The 13730-nt window shown below is 31.8% G+C and overlaps 1 protein-coding gene across 5 annotated transcripts in view; it reads right to left on the bottom strand.

Moving 5' to 3' along the window:
• Positions 1–13730, bottom strand: part of LOC130442005 (leucine zipper putative tumor suppressor 2 homolog) — a 301746-nt gene that overhangs the window by 84598 nt on the left and 203418 nt on the right. For 3 of the 5 annotated variants that reach the window (XM_056775950.1, XM_056775949.1, XM_056775952.1), the window contains one exon: positions 5864–6065. The exons of 1 other annotated variant lie outside the window; for it this stretch is intronic. In XM_056775950.1, the coding sequence (XP_056631928.1) occupies positions 5864–6043 (180 nt within the window). In that variant the 5' untranslated portion in view covers positions 6044–6065. Of the gene's footprint in view, positions 1–5863; positions 6066–6215; positions 6306–13730 lie in introns of those variants that run through there. One more of the 5 variants, XM_056775951.1, reaches the window with a different exon arrangement.

Below are 13730 nucleotides of genomic sequence, written 5' to 3'. Positions count from 1 at the left end.
GTACTCAGACTTGAAAGTAGTACTTACTGCCGGGAATTCTTTAGAAGATTGACTATTCCTTCCTTAATCTGAAAGCTCGCTTCTCGTAGCTTAGAAAATTTTGTGAATGTACATTTTAAAAGGTAATATCGTTATTTATTGTATTTTTCGTTTGTATTTAGAACAAAATTATTCGTGCTTGGACCCGTTAAGCGTGTTGAGGAAATAACTATGCTAGGATATAAAGCTATTGATTTCAGTATAGAATTTTTCACTAACTAGAAAGTGACTAGCCTCCAGTTGATATATGAGATGCAAAAGAATAGACTCTATCCCAAAATTTGTATCTGTGTTATTTTATTTCTGGCTATGATACAATGTGTATTATAAAGTTCAATAGTGTCTTTGAAAATGTCTTGCAAACAGCGCAAATGTTTCCTCGCTGAGGCAAAAATTATAGTTAAAAGTATCTATCTACAGCTATATAACCGCGGTAGTTTACGAAGATTGGTTTCAAAATAAATTAATGCCAAATATACCACCGAATAGCTTAATTATGATGGATCATATCGCCAAAAGGATTAGACACCAGGTTGTAGTAAGATTTTTTGGGTGAACATGACATTTATTTCCAAGAAATTTATAATGTTCAACAATTGTTAGAAATTGTGAAAAGTTATAATTTTTCAAAGGGATACGTTTGTGACAAAATTACAAAGGAATTAAGTCAAGAAGTAATTCGGCTTTCATCATATGATCGTATTTTTAATCTGATAGAGTTGATATTGCATCAATTAAAGTCCATTGCACGTGCTTAAAAATGTAAACGCTGAAAACTGAAGAATTTGTACAACACGTGAAAAAACTTGGAAACTCATATAGATATATGAACACAAGAATACAAATATACATAGTTTAGAACCGTTTTATTGTTTTTAAAGAGAGTAGCGGCAGTGAAATTGAACTAAATAATATCTAGTAATAAAAAAATTTAGTATATGTATTTATGTTTCAGTATATTGTGTATCATTCAGTATACTTAAGATTGAAATTCAACAGTCTTATCATAACAAAATTTCATACACAACATACAACAATGTAAGCCAAATATAGCCTGTATTTGAAACAAATAAATTTTATAAAATTCAAATTTCTCTTTAAACTATAAGAAAAATGTCAAGTAGGTATTATCCTTTCCAATAAAAAGCTCCGAATTTCCAATTTTTGGGTTTCAGTAGTAAAGGCAAGACATTTCAGTTTATATCAGGGATGTACAAAAAATATATCAAAGATTTCAATGTAACTATAATAACATTTTTTTGTATCAAACTTTTTTTTCGATAATGATTATTGCAGTACGCCTATGACTTTGGACCAGCAAAGGTCTATTTTGAAAGTATGTATCAGTCTATTCATTTGGGATATCCTATCATAGATATATTTTTAGAAATTTTTGTATATTTATAAATAAGCAACAGATACTGCTAATTTAATTTTACAATTAATCAGGATTACTGTAATAACGGTACATGTGTATTCGTATGCGTTATAACGTAAGTAACCGAATAACACCATTATGTTAGAGTTTCTAATTAGACTTGTGGTTATGTTCGAACTTCTAATAATTTCATTAATTTGACAAAGCGATCGAATACTTACAACTTTTGAATCGGAATTCTCATGAACTTAAATACGAAATATTTAATTGTTGAGTATATTCAAGTAATTTAAAACTAACGGTACTTTATAAATGAAATTGAAGAGCCTAAAGCTGTTTGGTCTACGTATGTTTTTCTTGTATCAAGGACATGCTTTATCTAGTCTGTGTCTGCTCGTAACTGTAGGAAAAGGATTATTAAACTATTTTGTTGTTTTCCAAATTACACTCACTTAGTAAACAATAGAAGTAGATTTTATTAGAAATATATTTTATTTTACATTACTTAGAAAAAAAGTCAGTTTGTTTAATAAATGACATTCTAGACTTTGATCCACAAAATGACCAAAGGTGTTGAGGATGAAATTTGCTCTATGTACTGAAGGGCAATATTAAACACGTTCTTGTCATCATTGTGTGAATTCTGGGTAGGGGTTCGTCACTATCACTATCCGAATCCTCGTTCACAGTTTCTTCAAAACAGCGGTAATAATTTGGTCTTCATTGAGCTCCTTACTAGATTCACAGACTTTGTCACATTGGGCAATCCACTCCTCACTTCACTGGCAGGGACATTCGATTGTACGGTTTGGAGATCTCTAATGATTTCTTGGTTGTCATTGTTTTGCTCATCTATGATCTGGTCACTTTCATTAATAATTTCCGGCAAACATTTTCGTAAAATTTCTGTTCCTTCTATGAGTCAGCAATTGTATAGATAGCATGTTTGATGCTAAAGAATTTCATTGATTCAAATATGTTCGGCCTTTTCTAAAATTAAATTGATATAATTTCTCTTTAACCATTCTATAACTTAAATAAGTGATGTTTGGTGGTAAAAAGATAGTTTTTATGATCCTTTTCACTAATTCCTCCTCAAATGGATGTGATGGTGCGTTACAGCAATACAACACCAACAGGGAGCTTTTCTCTCAACAGATGGATTAACTCGTCGATAAACCAAGATTTGAAAAGATTGCAATCCATCCAAGCAGATTTTTTACTTCGATTATAAATCAGCAAGCAGATAGATTTATGATGTGTAGTGACCTATAGTTCTTAGATTTACCAATAACCAAAAAGGGAAGCTTGTATGTTCCATTAGCGTTGCTGCAAACAGCAATGGTTAGTCTATCTTTTATATGTTTCGTTCCAGCCACAGTATCATTTTCTGAAGCGAGTGTTTTGTTTGGAAGCATTTTATAGTTTAAGTCTATCTTGCCAATGTTATAGACTTGATAATGTATCAGTTCGTATTTTTCCACAATTTCTTGAAACTTCACAGAAAACTTCTTGACCGCCTCAACATCAGGTTTTCTCCGGAGATTAAAACAAACCAGACGCCGTGATAGGTTTTCCAGTAATTAATTCAGGCTTTACTAGCGCTGAACTCACTTCCAGCTAGTTTTTTGTGCGAAGCTATTGCTTTTTATTTTCTTATGGTCCCAGATATCGAGTTCTTCTTCTTCTACCTTGGCAAAACTACATCCACATTGCATTATCCAGCAATTTGAAGCTTTTATAATGTTTAAGAGCGTTATCTACCTTTTCGGTGTTTTCCACAATCTTTTATCGTCGTAACGCCTATATTGAGCTCCTTAGCAATTTTTTGGAGTGCACTGCTAATTTTCAAGTAACGTTGCACACCTAACATCTTGGAAAACACAACTGTATAAGTATATAAAGTAAATATATATTAATGCATCTAAATGTTCTTGATTTTAGGTCTCTTCTGTTTTAAAATTAGTTTTTTTTATAGTTTAAAAAAAAAGATAAATTAAAATATCTTCGACTCTGAGTTCGTCAGTTATTTCTCGATTCGTTTTTATCCTATATTTCTCTTCACTAACTTGTACTGGTCCCAATATTGCTCTGATTATCTTTCTTTCCGTTCTTCTTTATTTTTGTTTGATTATGTAATTGTTTCAGCTGAGTACATCATCTAGTTTAATCATTGTTTCGTATATATATTGATATGCGTTCATTTTGTGAGTAGTTCACTTTTTAATAATTTCCTGTTAGCATTGAAAGCTTTATTTCTATTATCTTTTCTTCTTAATCACAAACTCTCCTTTAGGTGTTAATATGCTGACCCCTGTTTTGATTAATCTTCGTAGTTTTGCATCTGTACCTTCTTCTTTTAGTGCTGTCGATAAATCGTTTATTTTTATTGAGTTAAAGGCTTAATAAAAGTCGATGAAGAGCATCTGTATGTGTGTTTGATACTCATGTAATTTTTCCATTATTTGTTTTATTGTATATACTGCATGTGTTGTTGACCTTCCCCATATGAAGCCGCATTGATATTGTCCAACTATTTCTTGAGTGCTACTATCTAGTCGTTTTTGGATTACAGTTGATAGAATTTTATATGCAACGTTTAATAGGGTGATACCCCTATAGTTACTGTACTGGTGTTGATCACCTTTCTTGTGTCTAATGATAATTTGCCTCATTTTCCATTCATTTGGCATCCTTTCCTCAAACCATATTTTCCTATTTAGTTGATATATCCTTGAAGTTTGGTTCCTCCATACTTTATCAGCTCTATATTTTCTCTTTATCATCTTCACCAGGCGCTTTTCCATTTCTTCATTTATTTCCTAAGCTTTTTCTATAGATAGTTCTTCTGATAAAGCTCCTTGATCATCCTCCTCTTATTTCTCGTCCTCTTCTGTGCTTGTTCTTAACATAAATATTTGAGAAAAATTTCACATTTTAAATTTCACATTTTAAATTTCACATTTTAATATCAGCCGTTAGAAGTTAGAAGCTATTAAAAAGATGAAAATATAAGTAAACATTCACAAAAATAGACTAATTTAAATAATATAGGTGGAATATGACAACAAATCGTACCCAGTAGTATTCAATTAACTTATTTAATGTTAAATTTCTTGCTGTCACACTGAAGATCTTCAGTTTTACAGCTAATCTATTCATACCACTTCTCTCATACACTTTAGAATTGCTCTAGCTGCCATACATCTTTGTCTTAGTTCATAACCTCTCTGGAGTTCTAGAGTATCTCACACTTCTAGAGAATGTGGATAGAGGTTTTCAACGTAAACTTTCAGTTTTACACCAAAAAGGTACTGATGATAAAACTTGATACTGTGTACCGTTTTCGGAATATTTTGATTTGAAAATTATAAAGTAATAACCGAGCTTGTATAAAATAAATGGTGTTAGTCAAAATGTTTTATACACTGACAAGTGTTTAACCTTAGGTGAGGTAAGACTGAAGAAACTTAAGTAGTGAAAATACGTTTAGAACCATTGAATGGAACCGTTAATAAAAAGAATATGATTCTAGATTTAGTTCAATATCCAACAGTTAGAGTAAGGAACATGGCAAGTTTAGAAGGTTGATCTTTATATTAATAAAACGTGTTGATTGTCCGAACTATTTCATTGGATTGAATTAAAACTAAAAGTTCTTTGCAAATTATGCCCTATCGAACTACATGTAATTTTGTAACAAAATACTGCGCAAATAAGTAATAGAAAGGAAGGATTTTTGTAAAACATCAGAAGAATTGACAGCCACCTTTACGCGACAAAGTATCTTCAATTTCCACAATGTACACTACTGGTGTGTTGCGAAGGTATCACATTACAAACACATCTTCAAAGTTTGAGTAGCAACTTAACGTGGATTGGTAAAGATGCAAATTGTCCAATTATGCTATAAGAAGTAAATTCACATCAAGAATTGGTGACAAAAAATTCGTTGTATTAACGTAATTTTACAGGTAATTTGTTTTCCAGGATCGTCAAAAGTTCGTTATATCAAGTTTTTCACTAAAAAAATTCATTATATGTTTGTATCTTATGGGGAGCTCTAGGGAATTTTAAAAAATCGTTATAGCCAGGTTCGTTATATCGAGATTTGACTGTAATCGAATTGTATGTTGTCCGTAGATTCGGAAGAGTAGTGAAAAATGTATATAAATTGTTTTTATTCGTCGCCCTTCATCTTAAATTCACCCAAGTTTTGTTCTGGGCAAACTTCAATTATTTTTTAGTTTTTATTGTAGAGATTGGGTCATTTTTCATGAACTCTGTATAGGTAATAAAGAAACTATCACTTCCTGATGAATAGCTGAAAAATCTGCTTTTGTTTTGTATTAATTATGTACAATGTGATAGAGTCTCTTATTTCAAATAAGGATAGTTACTGAAATTGCCCCGTCTAATATATATATATATTTCTTAATAATTTACCTTTTCTAAGACACCGCTGTAGGGTTGTATATTAGGAGGTGCCAGTCTGCTATTAATGGACTGGGTGTCCTCCATTTGGACTTCGATGTCATCTCCAGAACAAATACTTGGTGATCGAATCAAGTCACATGGCGACTCATCGGAAAAGAGAGTATCTGTCCCGCTGTCTATAGTTCCCATGTTTTATTTACATAGTTAATATCTGAAACAATTAAATATTCCAATGAAAAAAAATTTTATTAAATGGCTTGAAAAATTTGAAAAAACTATATTCTTTTTCAACGAAAATAAATACAATATAATTTTACAAGAATAATGGTCAAGTGGATGGGATTAGTATTCACAAACTTACAAAGTTTAGGAGACTGGATATATTTTATACTGCCCGAGATTCGTTCCAAAGAGGGGACTACGTTATCAGCGCCAATTGAATAGGAAAGTGGTCAGCCTGTTTGACAAAATGCTAGTGACTGGAGTGACTTTTTAAAAATGGAGCAGCTCTTCAGATAACTTGCTCCAAATAGATTCCTTTGCGATTTTACGACTGCTAAAATCAGCGGCATAAATTAGATGAATAGACATAGCGATAGAATGATATATTCTTGCAGCAAAAACAAAAAGATTTTATGTGTACGGAACTTTTTAATTTTGAGTTACCAAGTGTTGAGGTTTAAACAAATATATTACATCTAATTTGGATAAATTTGACCTCGATCTTGTTAAGACTTATGGTGTTCGATTAAAGGAGTGTGGTATTTAATTTAGTTAATGCCTAATAATAAGCAAAAGGTTTCAACCAACTTAGATACAAAATTTAGGTTCATAAAGTTTTTATATAAAAAATAATATGTCCGTACGACATTTTGAGGATTTTAATTTTTATTTAAAAAATTTCTTTATGGGTTGCTCCATGGTAGTTCCACTTTTTTTCTTTTCAACAGTATTCAGACTATCCTGTACGGACGCCACGCCAATGCAAAAAGAACAAAAACATCAAATCACAAGTAACACCTTAAACTACATTATTTTTGCAATAATACGTCAAACTACCCTGAATCGTGAGTTTAAATTTTTGAATATGCTATTTAAATAATCTAAGACGGTACCTACTTATCTCGATATGATCTTGACAACAAAACCGATTACTTGTAGTTGATAAAACACCATTTTACAAGTATTTTTTCTCCCGTGGGGATACTAAAAATATTTTATTTGGTGCAGTTATAGTGGTGTTGATATATTTAAGTACAATACAATATATCGAAGTTCGACATCTTAACAAAAGATACAAATAATACGATGCGATAGGATGGTGAAAAAACGTGGTATGGATGCTCCTATAGGGCTGATTCAAAATATTTCACTCTTAAAAATCTATATCAGCGTTATTAGGGACTTATTGAACCGCGATATAGTGCTAGCAGTAGATAAGAAAATCCCTTATTATTATACTGTTAAGCTTTAACGGGATTTTCATAAAGAGAGTTATTGACACTCTCATTTAAGGTTGTTTTTTTTCTAACCTACAAATGTAGGTGTTGTGTGAGTGTTTACTTTTTTTAAAATTTAATTATTCCTGAGAATGGAAGAAGCATTATAAACAATCATTTTGGCAAGAAGAAATGATGATTAGATAGAGTTTGTAATATTAAAACATTTTTTAATAAACAGAGATGTAAATCCGGGTGCCCAAATTTTAACATCAATAATTTAATTCTGAATGATTTCCGCTTTAAAAGGGAACATTTAGAATCATTAAGAATTCACCTAAGAATTCCAGATTTAGTTACTTCAGGAGCTGCTGATCGTGTAGATGGTAAGTAGTAGTTACCCCCTCATCCCATTTTCGACCTGGAAGCTGGAACCCAATTTATGAATCACTCAAATTTTAGTCCTATACGAATTTTATTTTAGATAAAAATTGAAGAAAAATGTTAAAAATATTTGATTGTAGTATAATATTTTAATTATTATTATTATTTTAAATCAATAACTTTGTTTCTAAATAAATACACACCTTGACATGGTCAGAGAATTCTTAAATCTGGTCAGGGAAAGTCAGGGAATTAAAGAAAAATCTATGGATACCCTTAATATTTATTTTAGGTTCAACTGCATTGTGCATTCTTTTAAGAAGACTTTCTTATCCTGCACGTTTAAGTGAACTGAGGAATTTGTTTGGAAGATCAACACAATCAATATCACAAATTATTCAAACCACAACAAATATCATTCTTGAACAGAGAGGAAATTTTCTACAAAATTTAAACAATTTGAAATGGTTAAACTAAGAAAGAATGAATATGTATGCTGAAGTAAGTCCATCTATACTGATGGCAAACTGAAAATTAAAATTTATTCAATTATAAGTGATTGTGATATCTGCGAATAAATATGAGGGGCTAGTTCCAAAGTGTACAATCCCCAAATTTTAATAAAAATTTGATAGATTTTTTAGCCTAGATATAAAATTAACCATCATTTCATAGCAAAACTATAATCTCCAATGTATTTTATGCATATGAAACATTGGGCTTAGTTCCATAAGGTAAATATTCACTAATAATTTACTTCCTATAACAAATGTCTTAATGATTTTTGTTCTAATAACAAAAAACAAAAAGTAGTTTGAACTATGAGCTCAATATATATTTTAGATTGTTGTAGATTGTATATATTTAGATTGTTTACGTGGTTAGTAATAAATTCCCTGAGCAGGATTACATCATCTTTAAAAGTAAATCTTAATCTTGTTTTCCTTTTCATCGCGCGAAAATGGGAAAATGTAAGAGCTTATTTTTATTCAGTAGGTAGATGTCAAAATATTGCACAAAATACTGCTTTCTTTATTCCTACATAGCTCAAGTCTAGCCAGTAACTTTAATAAAATTTCTCTTATTTAAATTTATACTGCGCCTGCGTATATGTCAATATAATGCCGGATTTATTACTGCTAGCACTATATCGCGGTTCAATAAGTCCCTATTAGACGTGCGTAAATTGTAAAATTTATGTTACTGCGTACCCAAGCATTTAAAAATATAAACCCGGACATCGTTTTAAGATCTAAGAAACAGAACATTTTCAACATATTCTCATTTTAATAAGTCTACCTATTCATTTCAGCCGTGCTGTTTTCTACCTTTTCTTATTAAAATATGTGTTTACGTATGCTGAAAATATTTCTCCTGCAAGTGAGACTTCCAGTTTATGAAACAGGAAAAAGTCGTTGAAAATCTGTGAATACGGTGGGTGGTTGACGAATTGCCAATTAGTGAATTTCAGTCAAGGTGACCAAAAAGGACTACTGTCAAAAATTTGAAGGGCGTAAATGATGGTGCGGAGTCTCATCTTTCATTTGCGCAGATGTATTGCCTTTTATAAACAAATTTTAAATAAAAAAAATCTATATAACGACTCATTTATATGCTTTAAATTAGAAACTAAGCTTGAAAAATGGATAAAATTTTAGGAAAAATCTCTCAACGCTCTACGCAAATATATTTCAAACCTTAATGTGGTGAGTTTTGATATATACTAACTGTATTCCATGAACTTCGTTAAGCTCAAAAGTTTTTGTGAATTTGTTTTATTGAGAGAATTCTTTTGCGACATCTCCTGTTAAAGAATGATAAATTCTATAGTCATGTGGTAACTTCAGAGTTGAATCATACACACTGATAACATTTCATATGTAGATGTCCAGCTTTCGCGCCATATCTAGGGAGGACAACCGGGAAGTCTCTTTGAAGTTGGTTTTCATCCTTTGTCCATTTAGCCCATCGGTGTTTCATCATTCTGCCGATGTTGTCTCTCCAATACCGTCGTCTTGATATCGCAAATCGTACTATATCCCTAATTTTCAGATCTTCTCTTATAGCTTTGCTTCTAACTTGATCTCTCAGTACTTTAATCGTTCTGAATGTTTTCATATCATCATGCATTCATCATGTTTCTCGTTTTTTGTGTTCGCTCGAGTTTCCCATGCATATGCATATATGGGTCTAAAGCTACCGTTACACTAGGATGCTAGTATCCGGGATGCTGGCATCTGAGAGGTTAGCGGGGCATTAAATCAAATGGGAGCGATTAGACTAGTGAAACCAGCATCGGATGCTAAAACAGCCACATTGGTTCAAGTGCGGCGCATTATACTAGGCTGCTAGCATCCGAGCAGGCGCTCTATTTGACATATGCGCGCGCACGCAATTTAATCAGAGTTATGACTAGTTTCTCTTCGGGTGAAATTGGTCTGAGGAATCTTGTATCTTGTTTGGAGATGTCGCTTTGGATGTAGCCTAGAAGCTCTTTGAAAGAAGGAAGTGATATTCTAAAGTAATTAAAAAATCTTGTTTCACTATTGCACAGTTCATCAAACAATGTAAAATACAGGCTTTTAACACGACGGACTATTCTTAATTAGTAACATCAGAAACATTCGTTGGAGCCATATTGACGATTGGCAAAAAATTAAAATAAAATAGCAGTCCTGGATGCTAGCATCCCAACACAAATTCGACTCAAAGTGGGATGCCAGCATCCCGGATGCTAGCATCTTAGTATAAGGGTAGCTTTACAATTGTTTTGTATATGCGTACTTTACTATCGGTGGATATACATTTGTTTTTCCACATAAGGCCCACCAGATAGCCAGAGATTCCTGATGTTCGTACCTCTTGTTGTTTCTGGTGAAGTTTCTGGTGCTTGTGATCTCGACTCTTGAGTATATCCATTGCATACATTGGTGAATGGGATTATCGTTCACAGCTGGTTTACATAAGAGAATCAAATTTCTTAAATCAACTCACAAAAAAACGTTTTTTGGAATTTTCAGATTAGGTCTAATTAGTTAGCCCTAAATAATTTCCCAGCATGGATAGCGTTCTACTCAATATTACTCAAAGCTATTAACAGTCTCATACAGTGTAGCAAATATGGTATTTTTAAGTCGAAGGGTTGCAAATAAATTATTTTTTTAGAAATTTTGGGCACTACTTTAAAGTCGTTTATCTCCTCGTGGATGCGGCTTAGTATACCTTAAATCGTCATATCTGGGGTCTACTATACAACTTTGCTCTGTGTCGGTTCTCAAGCGGAACACCCTGTATATGAAGATAGCGGTTTTCTCAAATTTTATGAAACTACTTGATCATATAGTCTTCGATAAACAAGTAGAAGAAAAAGGTGTTTGTAAGAGATTACTTGTTGATTAACCAATACTAAATCTTTCTTTTTTTGTTGATATTCAACATCTTTTTGGTATAGGGTGAACGTCTAATTTGATTAACTTACTTTATACAATGTCAACTACATGATTCCTCTCGATATGCTATATTTAGAAAGCGTAATAAAGTAGAAAATTAAAAGTTACCTCTATTTATTTGAGTCTATAGTATATACATACAGGATATACATATAGTATAGTACAAATCTTTGGGCTTCACTCAATGTCAACAAATACATAAAATAAACAGATTTGAGATTCTTCAAATAAGGAGAATCTGCTGGGTAACCCTGTATAATGAAATTGGAAGCCTACTGATATATTTATTTCAAGAAAATTTTAAATAATATCTAAAATATAAAGTGATGCTTGTTTCATATAAAGTTCAAAACATAAGCATAAAATACGGTCTATTTAAGAATAAAAATCGACCTACTCCAGGTTTTTTGTATATAATACATAATAACGCTAAATTTGAATTTACTTATATATATGGACCACATTGTATAATTTACGGCGGTGAATTGCATTAAACCAGTAACACAATAATAATCAAGTAAAAAACGATACATTATATAGAAAATACAGAATGAAAAAAACAATACTGAATTTTTATTTCGTAACTACATTCTGTCATTATCAATGCTGATAAGTAATGTCATTCTACATTCTGATTGAATAGTTCGATAATATCGTACATTGATATATTTGCTTGATTTCAAACCAAGCCTTGTTAAGAAATTCGTTCAAACAAGTAATTTTCCTGTAAATAAATATAATAAACACCAAACTTCCGGCAACCTACATATTATGTAAGTATAATGTACTCAGCTCCAGTGCGAATCAAAGTCAATACATTATTCGAATAATTAACAGAAGAAATGATAGAATTCTTCACCATTTGATTAAAATATTTATCAAAAAACTGAGCGATATCAGATTTCGTGCTGTTGTTCTTCCAAATGTCGGTGTGTCTGCAAAAGAAGTATAACTTAATGAATATGCAGTGTGTCCATGAAGTACAAAGTTTATTCAGAAGGTAAGTTTAGCCACCCTTCAAAAACAGAACTCACTCTTATGTTCATCTGCTGTACAGCTCTACCTCTTATGAATGGAACTAGCATATGACAGACGTCTTTAGCTCTTCGTCGTTGCCAGAACGATCACCAGAGAACAGGGATTATTTGAGGGGTACAGTGGGTGATCAATTAATCACCAATCAAATCTCATTTGTTAAAACAGCTCTATGTGGACGAGCATTTTTATGAATGAACAGATCAGTTGCAGTAAGCATGCCTTTGGTTTTACTTGGTATTTCGCATTTTTTGCAGTGATTCAAACAATGCTTTGTCCATTCCTGAGCTAAGAACTACCAAGCAGAAGAATTAGTTAAATAATTAAATATTAAATTATAATTAAATATTTAGAAGATTTAGAAAATTTATCTTTCAATTTTTGGATTTTCCAGCATTACTACGTGGACTAGGTACTAAATTCCGGGTAATAGTCTTAATGAATCCGTCATGAGTAGTATTATGTACTTGGACTACCTTCTCGTTTACCTTAAATATCCCCGTCCGGAGTTGGCGCATCTTTATCTCAACGGATTAAAAATCGTCACGAATAGTAACGCACCAACTTCAACATATACCTTTTCTTATTCTAGTATACATCTTTTAAAATACTGAAATTACCAATTTGTTATTGAATTGTAAGTTTCAATTTTTTTGTATATATCCCAAAAAACAGTATGAGTTATTTGAAAATTTTACGGCCTAACAAAAGAATAATCAATAAGCAGTGACCGAACTTAACTTAAACAATTGAAAAAAAACAAATGTTTCGATATTCACTATGTTTCTTCAGTGTGTCCAAATATGTTTCAAACGACACTTGTTTCGCCACGTTATGGTTTTATCAAACGTTAGTAACATGGTGACTTAATAAGTAGTTTTTAACAAAAAAGCGGTTCTAGGTAATTCAAACACAAAAAATTGCTAACAAAATAAGTTAAGCAAAGAAGAGCTTGATTGATATCTAATTGGTCATTTAGAAAGTTTTCGGAATTTATGGTGATTATTTTCTACGTCTGAAAGTTGATTATCTGTATTGAAAAGAATATGACTGAAATCTCTCCCAGTTCAATATCAAAAAGCAAGTTAGCATTTGTGTGCTAAATAAATACATAGATTTTATTCAAATCAGCCGCGTAACGATTTGAACTTGGCGCCAATCAGGCCCCATCAACGCGTTGTCATGGACTTGTAACTTCTGGATAGTCAACTCCACATGTTAAATCGCATCAAGCCTATTAAATTTGTGTGAAAAATGTTAGTTAAAACTTAGTTAAAAGAATAGTAGCTATAATAGTAAAATGCGTATAAAATTTAATTTCTAAAGTGATTAGTTTAAATATAGAATGTCGCTTAATCTTTCACAACAAAAAAGAAAATGTTCGTGTTTGGACGATATTTTTTCTATATCTGTAATGATTGTGAGAAGAAGCATGTTGGACCAACTAGAGGGTCTGTGAATGTTGAAAGAACAACTAGTTTATTTGAAGTATGGATGGGAAAAGAAATCGGATATTGTCAAGGACACTGGAAAATGATTAGAAAATATATGTACGAGGATGTATTGGTA

Source organism: Diorhabda sublineata, chromosome 3 (genome assembly GCF_026230105.1).
Source record: "Diorhabda sublineata isolate icDioSubl1.1 chromosome 3, icDioSubl1.1, whole genome shotgun sequence".
Lineage (NCBI taxonomy): Eukaryota > Metazoa > Arthropoda > Insecta > Coleoptera > Chrysomelidae > Diorhabda > Diorhabda sublineata.
The sequence above is the reverse complement of the archived record's forward strand: the minus strand, read 5'-3'. Positions and strand labels throughout refer to the sequence as shown.